The sequence below is a fragment of the Camelus ferus genome, chromosome 15 (genome assembly GCF_009834535.1).
Source record: "Camelus ferus isolate YT-003-E chromosome 15, BCGSAC_Cfer_1.0, whole genome shotgun sequence".
Taxonomy (NCBI): Eukaryota; Metazoa; Chordata; class Mammalia; order Artiodactyla; family Camelidae; genus Camelus; species Camelus ferus.
Window position 1 is genome coordinate 54,228,698 of NC_045710.1, and position 19,140 is coordinate 54,247,837.

Consider the following 19,140-nt stretch of genomic DNA (forward strand, 5'->3'; position numbering starts at 1 on the left):
GAGCATTCTAGGGAGAAGGGCAGCAGGAGCGGCGGCCTGAAGGCTTGGGAAGGAGCTTGATCCCACTGGTCCTGCTATCCGTCCATCCCCACATCCCAGATCCCCAGAACCACCGGTGACCGCGTCAGTGCCCTCTCCCCGTGTATGGCTCCTTGCCCGTCTGAGAGCTGTCTCTGCTTTCCCCTCACGTCTCCGTGCCCCGCGCGTAGTTGCTCAGCTCCGTGTATTCCTAAGTCTGCGTTCTCCGTTCTCTGCCCTGAGCCCCAGGTCTCTGGTGCTTCCTCCCACAGGCAGAGCTGATCCGGAAGCAGGCCCAGGAGAAGTTTGAACTAAGTGAGAACTGTTCAGAGCGGCCGGGGCTTCGAGGGGCTGCGGGGAGCAGCTCAGCTTTGCTGCTGGGCTGGTGTACTCGCTGAGTTTGCTGCAGGCCACCCTGCACCGTTACGAGCAGTAAGTGACCCCCGAGCCCTACGCCAGGGCCACGGGCCCGGGACTGGCTGGAACTGACATTGCCTGGGAGACCCTGGCCTCACAGGGCCCTCCGCTGGTCTCCAGTGCCCTCTCTCAGTGCCACGTGGACGTGTATAAGAAGGTGGGCAGCCTCTACCCCGAGATGAGTGCCCACGAGCGCTCCTTGGATTTCCTCATCGAGCTGCTGCACAAGGATCAGCTGGATGAGACTGTCAACGTGGAGCCTCTCACCAAGGCCATCAAGTACTACCAGGTCTGGGGCGAGAATCCCGGCTTGGCCCGGGAGGAAGGGAGGGTTTCTTCTGCTGGGCGCCCTTGCTCTCTCGTACCCCTGGAGTCCCAGGATACCTGGGGCTCAAATTGTAGTTTGGGAAGAATTCTCCATTCTTCCAAGGCCTGAAGGCCGTCTGCCTCTTTGTCATCCGTTTTCAGCATCTGTACAGCGTCCACCTCGCCGATCAGCCTGAGGATAGCACCATGCAGCTGGCCGACCACATCAAGGTGAGGTGTCCAGGCCGGCGGCTGAGCCCCTTAGAGAGACCAGAAACAGAAGATATCAGATCAGGCCCTTAAGGGGTGTCACGTAGGACTGGGACAGGGTCACTAAGGCCAGATCAGGGAAGCCAGAGGGCCCACTATGTACGGGGGTCAGCCGAGGGCGGAGACTCCTTAGAGGTGGTGACAGGGCAGAGGGCCCCCTGCTGAGAGCTGAGCGCCGTGCCTCGTCCTCACAGTTCACGCAGAGCGCCCTGGACTGCATGAGCGTGGAGGCGGGCCGGCTGCGCGCCTTCTTGCAGGTGAGAGCACAGCTGGGTCTGCGTGGGCTCCTCTTCTTTCTTGGTCCCCGCCTCCTCACCCTCAGCCCCAGTACTGACTGGGTTCCCCATGCATTTCCTACTCCCTGAGCAGGGTGGGCAGGAGGGCTTCAGATATTGCCCTCCTGCTCCGGGACCTGGAAACATCGTGCAGCGACATCCGCCAGTTCTGCAAGAAGATCCGAAGGCGAATGCCAGGGACGGATGCTCCCGGGATCCCAGCTGCACTAGCCTTCGGCCCACAGGTTAGGGCTGGGAGGGGGGACGGGAAGGAAGCTGAGTAGAACCAGGAGGGGCCTGGCATGGCAAGATCGGGCTCTGGTTGGGGGACAAGGATGGTTTTGAGAGAGCTGGGGGCTGTGGTGCTGGGCCCAGGGTGGGCTCCTGACTCTGACCGGTTGCACAGGTATCTGACACCCTCCTGGACTGCAGGAAGCACTTGACGTGGGTGGTGGCTGTGCTGCAGGAGGTGGCAGCTGCCGCCGCCCAGCTCGTTGCCCCGCTGGCGGAGAATGAGGGACTGCCTGTGGCTACCCTGGAGGAGCTGGCTTTCAAAGCAAACGAGCAGGTGGGCCGGGATGGCTGGGCTGAAGGTGGTGCTGGGGGAGCCAGCTGGGCCCCCTGTGTGGAGTTCTCACTGTTGCCGTGGGCTCCTACAGATCTACGGGGCCCCCTCCAGCAGCCCCCATGAGTGTCTGCGCCAGTCATGCAGCATCCTCATCAGTACCATGAACAAGGTGGCCACGGCCATGCAGGAGGGAGAGTACGACGCAGAGCGGCCCCCTAGCAAGGTGGGTGGGGAGCCCCTTGGAGGCCTCCGGGGGCCTGGAGGACCTGGACTGCCAGAGCTACTGCTGTTACAGGAGGGCTGGGAGGCCGAGGGAAGAGATTTGGAGAAAGCAAGGAGATTTTCCCTGTGACCGGATCTCTAAAAGGAGCACCTTGGTGACCTTCTCTCCCCGCCCCACCCTCTGCCCTGACCCTGACCCTTAGCCTCCCCCTGTTGAGCTGCGGGCGGCAGCCCTTCGTGCGGAGATCACAGACGCTGAAGGCCTGGGCTTGAAGCTTGAAGATCGAGAGACAGTTATTAAGGAGTTGAAGAAGTCACTCAAGATTAAGGTGAGGGCAGGGAAGGCTCAGGACCTGGGGGGCCAGGAAGTACTGTGGGGCACAGGGCAGCCGTGGTGTTGGCTGAGGGGGGGCGTGGTGCCTGTGGTCAGTGGGAGTTCTTGGGGGGCCTGAGGGAGCCTGCTGTCTCACGGTCTAGCCGGGTCCCTGGGGGGCCATGGGGGTGTAAGGGGACTAGACGCGCTCTGCCCTCGTCCAGGGGGAGGAGCTCAGTGAGGCCAACGTGCGGCTGAGCCTCCTGGAGAAGAAGCTGGACAGTGCGGCCAAGGATGCAGATGAGCGCATCGAGAAGGTCCAGACCCGGCTGGAGGAGACCCAGGCGCTGCTGCGGAAGAAGGAGAAGTCAGGCACCTCCCCCGGGCCCTGCTCACTCCAGCCCTCCCTCCTGCGGCAGCTCTCTGCCCCCCAACCCAGGCCCCCCCGTAGTGAGACTCCCCCGGGGGCACAGCCCCATGGTGTGGTCCCAGTCTGAGCCTCTTCTGCCCCTGGCTCCCCGCCGGCAGGGCCGCTCCCGGGACCCGCCGGGACTGAGGAGTGGGGATGGGGCCCTGGGGAAGGGGCTCTGCCCAAGCCCAGCTTCTCCTTCACAGAGAGTTTGAGGAGACGATGGATGCCCTTCAGGCTGACATCGACCAGCTGGAGGCAGAGAAAGCAGAGTTAAAGCAGCGGCTGAACAGCCAGTCCAAGCGCACGATCGAGGGGCTCCGGGGGCCCCCTCCCTCGGGTATTGCCACCCTGGTCTCTGACATTGCTGGGGGTGAGTGCAGTGGGGCCGGCCCAGAGGAACCTGAAAGGCCTCCCTCCCGCCCTTGGTCGCAGTTTGACTTCTGCCCCCTCTTACCCGCCTGGACGTTCAGCTGGGAACGTGCTTGCCCGGTGTCACTCCGTGGCAGCTTTCACCAAGCACTTGCTTCTCCTGAGGTGTGTGGCGTTGTCTGACCAAGTGGGGGCAGTGAGGCATCAGCGAGTTGTCCGCGAAGCTCAGCGTTACAGCATCAGTTAGACGCTGGTAGATGTCCCTTCTGGTTCTGCGGTCTGGCCTTTCTGTCCCAGCCGTGACTTACGAGGGCCACCGGCCTGCAGCAGGCGGGACTCGCGGCCGTGGCGCCCAGCAGGGCCCGGTGCTCGCCCCTCGTTCCTCCTCTGCGTGGCCATTACATTTTCCCCGCTGAGTCCATGTGGCTTCACCCTGTGGTGTGGTTGTCCCTTCCATTGCTGAATTCGCCCAGTGTCACCTGGGGCTTGTGTTCTGACCTTTGCCTGGTCTCTTTGTGTGGCCAAGGCTCCTTACTTGGAGTTTTTCTGGCTTCCAGGCATCATCTCTCCAGGTTCCTGACCAAGGTCACGGTCATTGCCATTGTCGTTCCCATCTACTGTATAGTTTGCTTTTGTTCTCTCTTCCGCTTCTTGCTTACCCTCCTCACCACCAGCAGACAAACTCATTGTAGTGGAATTAAATCCTCAGGATCTCTAGATCCCCCTGCTGGGCCTCTCCTGTCAGCTGGCCTCACCTAGGGTCTGCTCCTCATTCGGAGGCCCCATCACTGGTGCTGCTTGATACCGGAGGTCACCAAGTGTCTTCTTGACTGTACAGTCTTCATGGTGCAGATGTGTCCATGTTCCTTGGGAGAGGAGTCTCCAGAATTGCCACATTGTGTTGTTTTAGCATGAGTTCTTTAAACAAATATTGGTTCTTAATCTATGAAACTTCCCACCAAAAAAAAAATGGTGACTTTTGCCTCAGAGCAGTGGGGGACCTGAGGGACAGGGAGTGTGTCTGCATCTTCAACGTAAGTTTTGCCGCTAGGGAGCACCGAGGGTCTCGGGAGCCTTCCGTCTGCCTTTCTTGGAGATGGAGTATGAGGCAGGAACGGCCTCATGCCCCGCGTGCTTCCTCCAGCGCACACTCCCGCGGCCACTCTTCCTCGCACCCCGTCTCGTGGCCTCGCTTCCCTTTCTGTCTTTCACACGCTCTTTCCCCTGAGAGAGGCAGGGTCTTGCTAGAGAAGGTGTGGTGATCAGGAGAAAGGTTTTCCCGCACACCCGGGATTCCTCTGGTGTGTCCCCCTCACGCCCAGATCATCTAATTCCTCTCTCCTCTTTTCCTGCTCCCCGTGGGCTGTCCTGAGCACAGAAGAGCAGCAGCGAGGTAGAGACCCATCCTGGCTGGGGGTGAACAGGGCTGGTGGGAGTCGGGGCTGGGGGCGCAGGGTGAGACTTGCCCCTGGGGAGCAATCAGGACTAGAGGTAGGAGGGGATGATTGTGGGTGGAGGCCGTCTTCAGCCCTCTCCACCTGAGCTGATGACATTTGCTGTGGTCCCCACAGGCAGTGCCCCCGGACAGGCTCCGGCGTCTGTGCCAGGCCCAGGGCTGGTGAAGGACTCGCCGCTGCTGCTTCAGCAGATCTCTGCCATGAGACTGCACATCTCCCAGCTGCAGCACGAGAACAGCGTCCTCAAGGTGAGGGGGTCCCGGGGAGGACGGGTCGAGGTGGCATGTAGCTGCCTCACTGATGACAGGCAGCAGGGCCTGCTGTCACCTCTCACTGCCACCCCTCTTCCTTCGTCCCCTCCTTCACAGGGAGCCCAGATGAAGGCGTCCTTAGCAGCCCTGCCCCCTCTGCACGTGGCGAAGCTCTCCCTCCCACCCCACGAGGGCCCTGGCAGTGAGCTAGCCACTGGAGCGCTGTACCGCAAGACCGCCCAGCTGCTGGAGACGTTGAATCAGCTGAGCACGCACACCCGCGTGGTGGACATCACCCGCGCCAGCCCAGGTATGGACCTGCCAGCTCCTGGGATGAACCACAGATCCCCGCCTTGCCCCAGAGATGCAGTCCCTGCCCGGGCAGTTCTCACGCCGGGAGGCTCCACCAGCACTGCTCCGTGGCCTCTGTGTTCAGTTTGCTCGATTCGCCTGCTCTCTTCCGTGTCTGCCCCGTTGGAGGGTCCAGCATTTGCACTCTTGACCCTTAACCCAGCTCGGCTGCCTGCCTGGGCCTTGGTGGCCTCACTGGCCTGCTCTCCCCACAGCTGCCAAAAGCCCCTCGGCCCAGCTCCTGGAGCAGGTGGCTCAGCTCAAGGCCCTAAGTGACACCATCGAGAAGCTCAAGGTCAGTTTGGACCCCGCCCTTTCTCACCCTGCGGTGCTCATTTCAGAGCGCTCGCTGGGGGGCCCTGAGCACACTCACTTCCACCGGAGGTGCCGGGGTTCCTGGAGCCCAGCCCTGTGCTCGACAGCCCGCTGGGGACGGGGTGGCAGGGAAGGCGGGGTTCCTGCCTTGGGAGCTCACTCGGTACAGATTCTCATCAGCAAAACAGGTTGAGCGTGTGGTTCAGGTGCTGCTTCTGTCAGAGCTGAGGTCACTGCGGGGTAGGATGGTCGGGGTGGCTTCCCAGAAGCTGCAGAGCCTGAGTTGGGCCTTGAAGGATCTGTAAAGTAAGGATGTTGGGTAGCGGTGGGGTTGGAGTTGAGAGCAAAAGTGGGTGATGAAGAGGAGTGGGTCCCTGCTTCCTTGGTCTGAGTGTTCCTGTGAAACCACACTGGGCTAGCCGGTGGGGTCCCCTGAATGAAGCCTCTTCCCCTCCTCCACCAGGATGAGGTCCTTAAGGAGACCGTATCTCAGCGCCCCGGAGCCACGGTCCCCACTGACTTTGCCACCTTCGCCTCATCAGCCTTCCTCAGGGTAAGGGGGAGTGCGGGGAGGAGGGTGGGCAGTATGGAGGGCTCAGGTGGGCCCTTCCCCTCTCCCCAGAATTTGAAGAGGCCCCTGGGGTCTCAGGTCCAACAACTGCACATCTGAGTTACCTCGCCCAGCCTTACTTGGAAGCAACTTAAGAGTGCTGGCAAGGCTTCCAAAAATTCCAGTATTTTCGCAAACATCTTCTATGACTTTCGATATCAGGATGGGCTGAAAACTCCCTTGTCAGGCTGTGTACCCCAGTTCTGATTTGGAAAAAAATGTGCTCGTCATAACCGAGGAGCCTCAAAGCCTCAGGTCCTGAGAGGCTGCCTCGGTCTCAGCGCTCAGGACCGTGTCAGGGGCACACGGCAGAAGTGAGCCCCTGACCTGGGGCCTCTTCCTCCCCCAACCCCCAGGCCAAGGAGGAGCAGCAGGACGACACTGTGTACGTGGGCAAAGTGACCTTCTCGTGCGCGGCTGGCCTTGGGCAGCGGCACCGGCTGGTGCTCACCCAGGAGCAGCTACACCAGCTTCACGGTCGCCTCATCTCCTAAGTGCTCCTTCCCCCGCGGTCCCCTTCTCCCCTCAGCCCTCCTGGGGCCGCTCTGCCTGCCACACAGCCACCTCGGCCAGCCCCTGGGTGTGGAGAGCTCTTCCTGCCCCGGTCAGCCTCACCCCCACCTGTCAGTGTCCCGCCCCGGCCCCTTGACGTGGGTTGCCCTATTTCCATTCCCCGGCCTCTGCCAAAACCCGCTGTTTAGCTGCTTCCTCCTTCCTGAGGAGCCTCAGGGGCCATGGGGGGCAGGCTGAGACCCCACCACAAAGGTTGAGTGAGGTCCCCCTAATGAAGGACTTCACGCCTTGATCAAGGCCACCTCTGCTTCAGTGCTTTCTTTGTGGTGTTGGGAGTGGACGTGGGCCATTCGACTCGGAGCAGGAGTGGAGGACAGGGGATGCGAGGAGGCTTGGCTGTGCCGGATGGGAAGGCAGTGATCTGTAGAATGCTGTGTCCCTCAAATTCACATGCAGTAAGTTTCTCTGAGCAAGGGGGCAGGGGCTAGACCGGGCGCTCGGCACCTGAGTTCATTTACGGAGGTAGGAGGGTCAGGAGTGTTTAGCCTCCGCCAGGCCTGCCTCTGCTTCCTGGATCTTCCACTGGCCTTCAAGCCAGCATTTGGAGCTGGGCTAATGGTACGATCACCTCTCCAGCCAGCTTTCTGATGTGCTGTCCACGGTCTCCCCATAAGACCCGGGACCTCTCAGAGAGAACATTACAGATCAGTAAGAGCAAAGAGAAGTTACAAACGCTGCTCCCAAGTCCCCCTACAAATGAGTGTCACCTGAGGAGCCCCTTTGAAAAAACTTACAGCTTTTTGGGCATTGGCCCAGATCTGCTGGAATCACTTGTACATTTGAGGCCAGCGAGCAGCACCCTGACCCTGCCGGTTAGTGCAGTGGGCTGGCTCCTTGATACGCTGTTTTATCCCTCTCTTGGGGAGACCCTGTCCAGGCCGCCGGCGGTCTCTGATCCAGTTGCAGGAAGAGACCCTTCGTGCTTCAGAGCAGCTCCAGCTGGGGAGCTTCCTCTCTGGAGGGGAAGGAGCAGATGGGACAGGGAGGCTCCAGGTTGGGGGCCCAGGGCACAGGCAGTGCTGGGCACGGTTCCCAGGCGGAGCCCGCTCTGGGAAGGTCGGTGAATTACAGTGCTTGATACCTGCTCTGTGCCTTGGCCTTCTTCAGGGAGGCTTCCAAGAGAAAATGATTTGTGTGACCTTCCTCGATGCTGTCGGGGGGTTTACGTAGCTGTTACCAGCCTAGACGCGCAGGACGTAACTCATTACATGTGAGGGGTATCTTGGGGTGTGAGGACTTAATTCTCCCGGAACTGGCTGGGAAGGGGGGCTGTGTCTTGGTATCAGAGAGTCTGTCTCCAAACCGGGCTCTGCTAGCACTGAGGAGATCACACAGCACGCTGTTCTCTCCCGGGAGTGTGTGGCGGCCCTGTTCTTTCTGCCCACGCTGCTGACCTGCCTTCCCCTCGGTGGGTGAGAAAACAAGGGCCGAGACTGGGCACCTCCCGGAGGCGTGGGGAGAGGACAGGGCTTTCCTGTCCCTTGAGAGCAGTTTCTCACCACTTACTCCCTGAATGCAAGACTCATTTATTCAGTTGCCTGTCGGTATCTATCTCAAAGTCAGCAGGTCTAAAAGGGAAGTCATCACTTACGTCCCGTGTGCGACAAGCCACAAACCGGAGTATCTGACGGCTTCTTCACTCTCCTTAGCTAATTTATTACCCAGTCCTGCTCAGTTTGTCCTTCATTACCGTCTCTCATACCCGTTCACTTTTTCCCACTCCCTCCACTGCTAACTTTGTGTATAATTTCTTGTTCTGGGTACTTCAGCAGTTTTTAAACTAGTCCCCCTGCCTCCGTTGCCTCTCTCAGCCAGTGCTCATTGATGCCAAAGGGACCTTTCCAGAATGCAGACTGGGCCATGTCATTCTCTGCTTTAAATCCTGAAGTGGTTCTTCCAACTAGAATTTAAAATGAAACAAAATCCTGAAAGGATTCCTTGAAGTGCCTAGAATTTAAAATTCAGACTCACTGGACTGCCCATGAGGCCACCCGTGCCCTGGGTCCTGCCCACCCCTCAGCCTCTCTCGTGCCTCACGGTCCAGCCTCAGTGGCCCCCTGCAGCTTCTCTGCCGCCCTGTGATGGCTCAGGCCTCTTCCCACTGCTCAGAATGCCAGTTACCTCCTTCCCTCCACTCCACCTCCCCGCCCCCACCCCACCCGCGCCACCTTAGCTGACATTGTGTTCATTTATTAAGCTCAGGCATTGCTGCCTTAGGAAATCTGTAATCCCTGTGACCTACTAGGTGCTCCTGTTCTGGGGCAGCAAAGAATATGAACCTTTTTATTATTTTTTTTTTTTCTGGTATGCTTAGATTTAGGTGCACTGTGACCTTGGGAAGGTTTCTGATCTCCGGTCTGCTTTCTCAGCTGCAAAACGGGAGGAACAGTACCTTACAGGGCCGCTGTAAAGGCTAAATGAGATCGCACACGCGAGCCTGGTGCACGGCAGGCGCTCTCCTCCTCAGCACACGCTCCTGCAGCGTTGCTTTACGCTAGTAAGCGTCCCGCTCCATTGTAATTGTTAGTTAACCCATCTGTCTCCCACTTCAGCCAGACTGACAGCGCCTTCAGGGTGTCTTTCATGTCTGCGTCCCCCCAAACCTGGGAGAAGGCCCCATGTTCAGGGAGGGGCCCTGCGAGCTTCAGTTTAGAGATGAGTCTGAGGCGCGTGGGAGAACGGCCGAGCAGAGCTGTCCGTCAGCAGGTGGACCCGCTGGGCGAGGGCTCGGTGGAGAGTCTGGGGTGGAGATGAAGTTTGGGGCGTGAGCGGGGAGCGTGTCCGTGGTGGTTGCAAGCGTAGTTTAGTTCTGCCTTAACTCAGGTTTCTTAGAAAACACAGCTGAAGTGTTGGCGCTTTATTGGTAGATACAACCCCAGAGCAGGGAGGGAGAGGAGAACACAAACTTTGTCTCAGGGAGGTGGTGCACACACAGCTAGCCGCTTGCCCACGTGTGGTGTCTCAGGTGGACGCCACAGAAGCACCACACTGGGGTTGCTGGCGGGACAGAGCGCGAGTTCACCTCCTCTCCGTTCTGCCCCCGTCCGTCATTGCTGCGCGTTCACCCTGTCGGGCTCTGGCTCCCTTCACCTGCCCGGATTGTATCGCTTCACCCCAGAAAAGCCAGATCCCGTGGCCTGCGGCGTGGCACGTCACCCAAGCCCTGAAGCGGTGCGGTGAACAGAAGGGCACTGGCCTGCAGGGCGTGGTCGAGGGGGTCGGGTGAGGCTGCAGGTCCCCTGGGGAGAGAGCACAGGGCAGGAGGAGGGCGGGGCTCTGGGCAGTTCTCGGAGCTGAAGAACCCGCAGCAGAGCCCCAGGGATCGTCCACTGGAGCAGAGGCCCCCTGAGGAGGTGTCACAGGGCCAAGGAAGAGGGATTCGGGGGAGGTGGTCAGCAGCTCCTGGTGTAGCTCAGAGGTCCAGTGGGCTGAGTTCAGAAAGTGACATGATTCTGAAATGCCTGGTGAGCTGACCAGAGTTCCCTGTGTTGGAATAGAGGGAACAGAGACTGGGTCATGGTGGAGAATGGAGAGAGCAACACACGTGTACCACTGGGTCCCGCTGCTCAGTGGTGAGAGCTTCTTGGCCGGGCCGTGCTGGGGGGTGGAGGGGGAGCAGACGTGGCCTGTAGATGATAATGGGAGCTGCTAATGGGGCCCAAGAGATTTCTGGAAGCTGAGATGGGATGTGATGGTGGGGAGAGAGGCCTCGTGAGGTACTCTGTATCAAGGATGGGTTCCTCAGTCCATCTAAACCCAGCACTGCCAGTTGTGCTATGAGAGCTGGCTGGCAGCTGCAAGGGCAGTTCTGTCTCCTGGTAGCCCCTCCCCTCTCTTGGGGGTTCTTGGGCAGATTCTCAGGGCCAACATCACCTTCCCCAACGTGGAGGCAGCTTTGTGAAGTAAGAATAAGGCTCACATCTCAGCTCTTGCACTGGTAAGCTGTGTGAGCTTGGGGAGGCTGTTTAACTTATCAACCTCAGCTTCTGTGTCTGTGACGTGAGGCCAACAGCACCTTCTGCGGGCGGTATTTTCCGCTCAGGTCATCTTCAGAGAAAGACGGAATGAGACAGCATGTTTGATTCAGGCACTGAATAAAAAGTGATGCTTGGGAGAGGCTGATACTGAGCAAACGAAAAGGAAATGAAATACGAGCAGCCGCATTCCCAAGACAAACGCTTGGGACACAAATCATCATCACTCGGGTCTCCCAGGACAGGCGTCCCTCAGCACCCCAGTTTGGGCTTGTTTCCGTGGGTGGCTGCCGTGGTGGTTTCTTCCAGCCAGGTGCTATTTCTTCCTACTCTTAGCAGCCGAGGCTGGAGAGGAGTCACGCATTCCTGGCGCTGGCCCCTCACCCCAGTTTGAATTTACCGGCTGGGTTCCCGTTTTCTGGGCTGTCGCGCGGTGGGAAGCAGGAGTCGGGGCAATACAGAGACCCGAGTCTTTGCTGGCTGATCCCAGGGAACATGCAAGGCCCCAGAGCCAGTTCCGCCCTGCTCAGCTTGGGGGCTGCCAGCGAGCCAGAAGCACGTGTGCTCCCCTGGGCAAGCTTCATAGCACTGAACCCCTCGAGCCCTGCCAGGTAGGCCCAGAACACCTGGAGAACATGGGATCTGAGGGTGTGCGATCTCCCCTGCCTCCCTGCAGGCGCTATGCCCCGTGTAGCTCTCTCCTCCTCTGTGTACTGAGAAGCGCATCTATTTGCCCAGCCTCCCTCCATCCCTGCCACGTGCCAGCCGGCACAGTGCTGCTCCCCGGGGCAGGGCCCCTATTGCCGAGGTCCTCAGAAGGGTGGCCTGCGGTGTCTGGCCTCCATTTCTCCCTAGAAGGCTGGGCAGTTTGAGGGTGAGACCTGGACTCATCTCGCTGGAGTAACCGGTGTCAGAGTAGATACGTGTCCCACCCTGTGTTCTGTTTCTTTTTATTGTAGGAAATCTTGGCGTAGAGAGTAGTGAATCTCCATGTGCCCATTTTCATTGTTTCGTGACCAATCTTGTTTCATCTATTTGTCTCTTCACTCCTCTCCCCCTAGATTATTTTGAAACAAATCCGAGGCATCGTTTTGTCATTTCATCCAAAAGTATTTTAGTATCCCTAAAAGGCAGCGCTCTTAAGAAAGCTACAGTACCATTGTTGCACCTAAAAAAATAATGCATCGAATGTCCAGTGTTCAAATTTCCCCGACTGTCTTATAAATGATTTGTTTTACAATATGTGTACTTGGGTAAGATTCAGGAAAAAGGTAATGTACTACAGAGAGTTGTCTCTTGGCTTCCATATTCTAAATCACTGCACCAATATAGGCTTTACATGCATATACCTTACATTTCATTCTCAGTGAGCCAGCAGTTCAGGTGTATCACGTCATCATCCTGAGAACACAGAGCACAGCGCAGAGGAGGGCTGAGAACACTGGTTTCCCAGCACTTCGTTGCGAGCGATTGTAGAGACTCTCCTTTTAGTGTCTGTACGGAGAACGTTACCTTGAAGATGTCCTGCCGTGACCCTGCAAGAAGAGAGCTGCAGAGGGGAAGAGCAATGACACAAAAAGTGGACCCGAAGCCAGGACGAGGTAAAAGGAAGTCAAGGAGAGAGAATGTATCTTGAAACTCAATACAAGGATCTCCTTCCTCAGCGCGTAAGCACCTGCCCCAGCTTGGGCTGCTGTAGCAAAACGCCACCGACCGGGGCGCTTACCAACATCGGAAACTGGCTTCTCGCAGCTCAGGGTGCCGGCGTGGCCCGTTTCCGGAGACAGTGCGCGTCCGGTGGCAGACGGCTGATTTCTTCCTATTCTCACGGGGCCCAAAGAGCGTCCGCCTGCCCTCTGGGCCCTTACGGGGGCGCTGACACCCGTCACGAGGGCGCCGCCTTTCTGGCCTCAGTGCCCGCCCCCCGCCCTGCCCCGAAACTTCACTTGGTTAAAAAAAAAGACCATCACGCTGGGGATTAGATTTCAACAGATGAGTTCTGGGGGACACAAACATTCAGTCCATGCAACACCCCAACAGGTGCTGAGGGAAGAACTGATGTCCTCATTTTCTACCTCAGATGACCCGTTAGTGAAGCAGACGGAGCGCGCCCGTCACCAGAGAAGGCGCGCGCTCCCCCGGCTTTGTGTGCGGGAGGGCCCGGCCGCACAGGCGGCACGTGGCCGGAGGGCAGCTAGTTTTTTGTTTGTTTGTTTTTTTAACCCTGACTAATTCGCAGAGTAAAATCCCAAGTCCTTACCGAGACCAAACCGTCTGTCAGATTCCCCGCCACCTGCCTGACCTCACCTGCCTCCTCTCCCCTTCAAGCCTGTGCTCCCGCAGCGTTGGCCTCAGATACGCCAAACGTGCTTCCACCTCAGGACCTTTGTACCTGCTGTCTCCTTTGCCTGGGAAGCTTTCTCACTCCCTCATTCCCTAAAGGTTTCTGTCCACTCAGTGACATCTTGTGGAAGAGGACCCCCCGCCACACACAAGCTGCCGCATACAGTAGCAGCCCCTCCCCGGACGACGTTCCTAACTCTTCCTCCCCTGCGCTCACGACTGCCTGATGCGTTAAACATTTGTGTGCTGTCTCTTCCCGCACTGAAATGATTCAGGCAAGAAAAACCCACACACATAATGCATGAGGGAGTGGTAAGTGCTATAAAGCAAAACCAGCAGGGGAGGGGCATAGAGTACGAGGCGGTGTTGTTTCTAACTGGCCGTTAGGAAAGGCTCCCTAGGGACTGACGGGGAGTGAGACCTCGGCGACAGAACCAGGCCTGAGAACAGGGAAGGGGGTCTGTGCACACGGCCCAGCCCATATCCCCTCATCATTCGTTCTTCACGTAAAAGCCAACGGTGTCCTGTGCCCCCCTGCCCTCACCCGAAGTCTTCCCTGGCCTGCTCCCGGGGAGGTGCTGCCTCTGGGCGCAGGTCTCAGCCAGCACCAACAGGGAGTCGGGGTATCGGCACCCCAGCTCCGCCCACTTCAGTGGGACAAGTCTCAGGCCTGCTCAGAACCGTCTCCCAGAGGCCCGGGCCCGCTGAGGCAGTGGGTGCCAAAGCCGCCTTTGGGAAGCCTGTCACATAGCTGAAGCGGTGACTCCAACTTTACAAGTGATGGTGATGGAACAAATTTATACTGAAGATTTGAAAGGATTGGAAAAGGATTTATGCAAAGGAGCCAGAGAGACACCCAGGCAGTAAGGGAAGAACAAGATACTGGGTATTGAACAAGAGTGAAGTGCTTTCAGCCTCTGCTCCACAGATCAGGTTAAAAATGTTTCTACTTTAGATTAAATATGGGGCAAATACCAAGCGAAGCTTTGCTTCAAATGCAGCAACTGGATGGAGCTGTAAGAAAATAAACCCTTCCTTAGACTCTAACCTAGAGCAGCCCTTTGAACTTCCTTCATTCAAGCCACACCGAACTGGCCAAAGAGGCTGCACTTTTCAAGAAACAGAATAGTGGAGGTGCCACCGACACCGGCCCTTTATCATAGGAAGAGATGCGAACGCACAGGAGGGCGATGGAGCTGCGGTCAGGCCTGGGTGCGGTGAGGAAGGGCACAGAACAGTGACCAGGAAAGACGGCTTTCTCCTTCCCCATCCCTGCCAGAAGCCTGGATTTGTAAGCACTGAGGCCAGCCTGTCCGTTTTCAGAGAGTGGCTTAGTGGAGAAAGAAGTGGCTTTTTGTCCCCTGAAATGGCTAAATAGGACTTTACAAAGAGACATATGAGGGTCATGAGATGACTGAAAGACTTTGAGGAATTTGAAAGGTGGAGAAGAATTTTTCAGACGTCACAGGTCCTTGCTCCCTGGCTTGCTGGCCCTTCACAGTCAGCCACAAGCATGGTACGTCCCACTGTTCCCATCTTGCTAATGACATGGTAGAGCCTCCCTTGGCTGCACAACAAAGGGAAATGGCATAAACCAGCTCACATGCAGTGGGGAAGCTGAGACAAAGACTGCCCAGTCATTTCAGTATTGGGGAGTTTCCAACGTCTCAAAGATTGATGCCCCCCCGCCAGGGTGATTTGTTTTTTGTTTAATTTTCATATTTTATTCCTGGTATTAACAAGTTAAGAAAGTAGAACTTTCCCAAGTGCTAACTTATAGACAATGTTTATAGAGAATTAAGAGCAGGGGACCCCCGCCCGGCGCACCGTCCCAGCGGTGGGCGCGGCCGTGCCGGCGTCCGGCCTGGGCCGCTGCGCGATGGCGCTGCTTCTGGCCGCGGCGCTGCTGATCGGCGTGTTCGCGCAGCTGCAGGGGCGCGGCCGCGACTTCGGCGACCTGCTCGTCTACTCGGGCTTCCTGAGCCTCTGGGCTGGGTCCTCTGGTACAGGGCAACATCGCGATCTCGCGCCGGGAGCTCGAGCGCGACTACGGCCTGCGGCCCTCGGCTCGCGCCCGCCTCGCGGGAAAGCTCTCCCGCCGCTCGTCGGCTTCCTCCCTCCTCCGTCGGCTTCCTCCCTCCTCCGTCGGCGCGGCGCGCCTGGCTCCCGGGGATCGGGCCGAGCCGCCCGCGCGCCCGCGCCGCCCTCCGCCGGCTCCCGCCGCGCGCGCCTGCGCCCCGCCCCGGCCTGGGGCGGCGGGCGCACATGGCCCCACCTGTCAGGGCCCCGACTGGCGGAGGTGTGCAGCTGTCCCCAGCGTCATCTGGCCGGATGCCTACCTGCCCTCCCTCTATCCCCTGGATAAACAACTCAGCCTCACAGAAAAAAAAAAAAAAAAAAGAGGTAGAAGCTACTATGAATAACGTAAATAAGCCACAGGGGTACATTGTATCTAATCTGTTCCCTTTGCTTAGCTATAAACGGCCACTCCAGCAGTGAAAAACCTGGCTCCCTTTATTTGTCACCTATTTATAGACTTGTTCCACCCCATTGTACTTGCTCAGCAGTATCAGATTTTCACCCTACTTCCATGGGAAACAACCTCATGAACTATGCGGCATCCTTCTGTGCAGTTTCTTTGCCTTTATTGTTAACAGACTGTACTTGTTTCCAAAGTTACATAGGTCAGCATTTTCCCCCACATTTACTTCAGTGCAATAGTTTAGTACATTTGTAATATAATTAGATTGTTTTTGCCACAGTCTGCATTCTTTCCTGGGATCCCCTGACCTCTTTATATATATATATATATATATATATAAATTTTCACATATCAAGATTCACTCTGTTAAGTTCTGTGGGTTTTGAGAAACACAAGTCCTGTTTCCAGTGCTGCAGTAACATACAGAATGTTTTCACTACCTTAAAAGTCCTCTATGCATCACCAGTTCATCTCTCCTTCAAACCCCCAGACAGCCGGAAACTGCAAATCATTTCAGTGTCTTTAAAGCTTTGTCTTTTCCAGAATGTCAAATAATTGGAATTACAGAATTTGTACCCTTTTTCTCCTGGCTTCTTTCACTTAGCAGTATACACTTAAGTTTCCTTCATGTCTTTTCATGGCTTGATAACTTACTGCTTTTTAATAACTAAATTACTTTAATTGCTAACTTGCATTACATGGATTTACAGTTTATCTATTCAGCTCTTGAACAGCATATGTTGGTAGCTTCGCGTTTTGGGTGATTATGAATAAAACTGCTATGAACGTTAGCATGCATGTTTTTGTGTGAGCATAATTTTTCAAAGCAATTGAGAAAATATCACACAATGCATTTTCTGGATTATATGGCAAGACTATGTTTAACTTTGTAAGAGCCTGCCAACCTGTCTTCCAATATGGTTCTACCATTTTGTAATCCCACCAGCAATGAATAAGAGTTCTTATTCTACATCCTTGCCAGGATGTGGCATTGTAAGTTTTTGGAATTTTAATCTTTTAAATAGGTCTGTATTAGTATTTTGTACTTGTTTTAATTTGAAATTCCCTGAAAAGAAATGATGAAATGAATTTTATATGCTTATTTTCCATCTACATATCTTTATTGGTGAAGGTGTCTCAAATAATTTGCCCATTTTTATTTGAGTTATTTGCTTTCTTACTGTTGTGTTTTTATTTATTTCTTGTATATTTTGGATAAAGATTCTTTTTCATATGTCTTTTATGCATATTTTTTCTCCCAATCCATTACTATCAATTTGTTCTTTTAACAATGTCTTTCATGGAGATTTTTAGTTTAATAAAGTCTAATTTATCAATCTACCAATTTACTTTCATGAATCATGATTTTGCTATTGTATTTAAAACCTTATTGCCACACTCAAGGTTACATTGATTTTTTTCCTTTTTTTCTTCTCTAAGTTTACATATTGTGTTTTATACTTATGCCTCTGATCTTTATTGAGTTAATTATTGTGAAATGGGTAAATTCTGTGTCTGTTTAACTTTTTTTGCATAGTGATGTTCAATTATTCCTGTACCATTTGTTGAAAAGACTATCCTTCCTCCACTGATTTTTTTTTTTTCCTCCATCAAGAACTAATGAGTGTACTTGCAGTGTCCTATTTTGGGCTCTCTATTCTAGTCCATTGATCTATATGTCTATTCTTTCACTAGTCCCATGGTCTCTGGATTACTGTAGCTTTTTATGTTTGTTTGTTTGTTTGTTTAAGTTTTTATTTATTAATTTTTCCAGGTGGGGGCAGTAATTAGGTTTACTTATTTATTTATTTTAATGGAGGTACTGGGAATTGAACTCAGGACTTTTGCATGCTAGGCATGCACTTTACCACTGAGCTACATCCTCCCTCTGGATTGCTGTAGCTTTTATAGTAAGGATTCAAATCAGATCGTGCCAGTCCTCCAACTTTGTTCTTCTTTGGTATCATATTGGATATTCTGGGTCTTTAGAATATACACATACATTTTAGAATATTTGTTGATATCTCCAACACAAATTACTGGGTTTGGGTTAGAATTGCCTTGAATCTATATGTAAAGATGGGGAGAATTTATGTCTTAACAATATTGAGTCTTTCACAAACATGAATTACCTCTCCATGTATTTAGACTGTTTTTGATTTCTTTCACCCGAGTTCTTAGCTTTCCATATCTAGATTCTGTACATATTTTGTTAATATTATACCAAAGTATTAAAAATTTTGGTAGTTATAAATAATGATGTTTTGAATTTCAAATTAGAATTGTTCATTACTGGTACATATAGAAAAAATGGAATTTTGTATAATAACTTTCTATCAAGTGACCTTTCTATAATCATTTATGAGTTCCAGCACTGTTTTTTGCGAATTTTGTAAGATTTCTTATGTAAACAATCATGTCTTTTCTGAACAAATAGAGTATTATTTCTTTCTTCCTAATTTGTATACTTTGTTTATTTCTTGTCTTGGATCATCCTTGCATTGTTCTTGATGTTAGGGGAAAAGCATCTACTTTCTAACAATTAAGGATGTTATTGGCTATAGGTCTTTTTTAAGATGTTCTTTATCAAATTGAGGAATCTTTCCTCTATTCTTAGTTTGCTGAGAGTTTTTTTAATCATAGACACTAACCTACTGAGGTTAATCAGATCATAACTGACTTGGAGGGAACAAAATATTCAGCTCCAGCCCTCTTTAGCCTTACACATGGGGGGAAGGGAAATACTCAATTTTAGTTCCCTCTAGTTATTTGGCCCCTTCACTAAAGAGGGGAGGGTCTCTGAGATATACTAATAAAGGTCACAGCCCAGGGGAACAGTCTCACAAAAGAATGAAACCTAATCATGGGACTGTAAAACACTTTCCCTCCCAACACACCTTAGGAACACATCACTAAAACACTATGTACTAGAGTTCAACAAAATGATGTCTAGTTTTCAACAAAAAAATTATGAGGCACATTGAGAGGAAAACAGGAGAGTTTGAACAGACAAAGCAAGTGTCACAACCGGACCCATATAGCATTAAGATGTTGAAATTATCAGACCAGAAATTTTGAAAAATATGATTAATATGTTAATAACTCTAATTTTAAAAGTAGACAATATGCGAGAACAAATGAGTAAACAGAGAGATGAACATTCTAAGAAAGAATAAAAAAAGAAATAATAGAAATCAAAAACTCCATAGTAGTAATGAAGAATTCCTTCAACAAACTCATTAGTAGACTGGACACAGTACAGGACAAAATCAGTGAACTTCATGAAAAACTTTTTAAAAAATATGGTTTCACAAAAAGAAAATGATAATTCTGTAGTAACTGAACTTAAAAGAATGAAATAATGTGATCTAACTGATAAAACATTCAAACTAGATGTTTATGAGGAAATTCAACAAGCTACAAGAAAACTCAAAAAGACAATTAAGGAAACTCAGAATAAAGTTAATGAACATAAGCAGTTTTTTACCAAAAATATTGAAATTATAAAAAGAGTACCAAGCAAAAATTTTAGAGCAGAAGAATTCAGTTAATGAGATAAAGAATGTAATAGCATCAGAAGCAAAGCAGATCAGATCAAAAAAAGAGTAAGTGAC

General features: G+C 53.3%; 1 protein-coding gene and 1 pseudogene across 4 annotated transcripts; both read left to right on the forward strand.

The window, feature by feature from the left end:
- Positions 1–1,383: 1,383 nt before the first annotated feature.
- On the forward strand, positions 1,384–6,968 carry LOC116669039 (dynactin subunit 1-like). 4 transcript variants are annotated; one of them, XM_032497865.1, is made up of 12 exons: positions 1,384–1,531; positions 1,693–1,854; positions 1,946–2,077; positions 2,280–2,405; positions 2,614–2,756; positions 3,005–3,171; positions 4,549–4,563; positions 4,742–4,875; positions 4,996–5,188; positions 5,445–5,524; positions 6,008–6,097; positions 6,511–6,968. In XM_032497865.1, the coding sequence occupies exons 1-12, from the start codon at positions 1,478–1,480 to the stop codon at positions 6,646–6,648; spliced, it is 1,434 nt and encodes a 477-aa protein (XP_032353756.1). In that variant the 5' UTR covers positions 1,384–1,477; the 3' UTR covers positions 6,649–6,968. The 4 variants fall into 4 exon arrangements, with proteins under 4 accessions (XP_032353756.1, XP_032353758.1, XP_032353757.1 ...); XM_032497867.1 differs by having other exon boundaries at positions 3,005–3,138; XM_032497866.1 differs by lacking the exon at positions 4,549–4,563.
- A 7,266-nt stretch (positions 6,969–14,234) lies between these two features.
- On the forward strand, positions 14,235–15,818 carry LOC116668829 (annotated as a pseudogene).
- Positions 15,819–19,140: the final 3,322 nt, after the last annotated feature.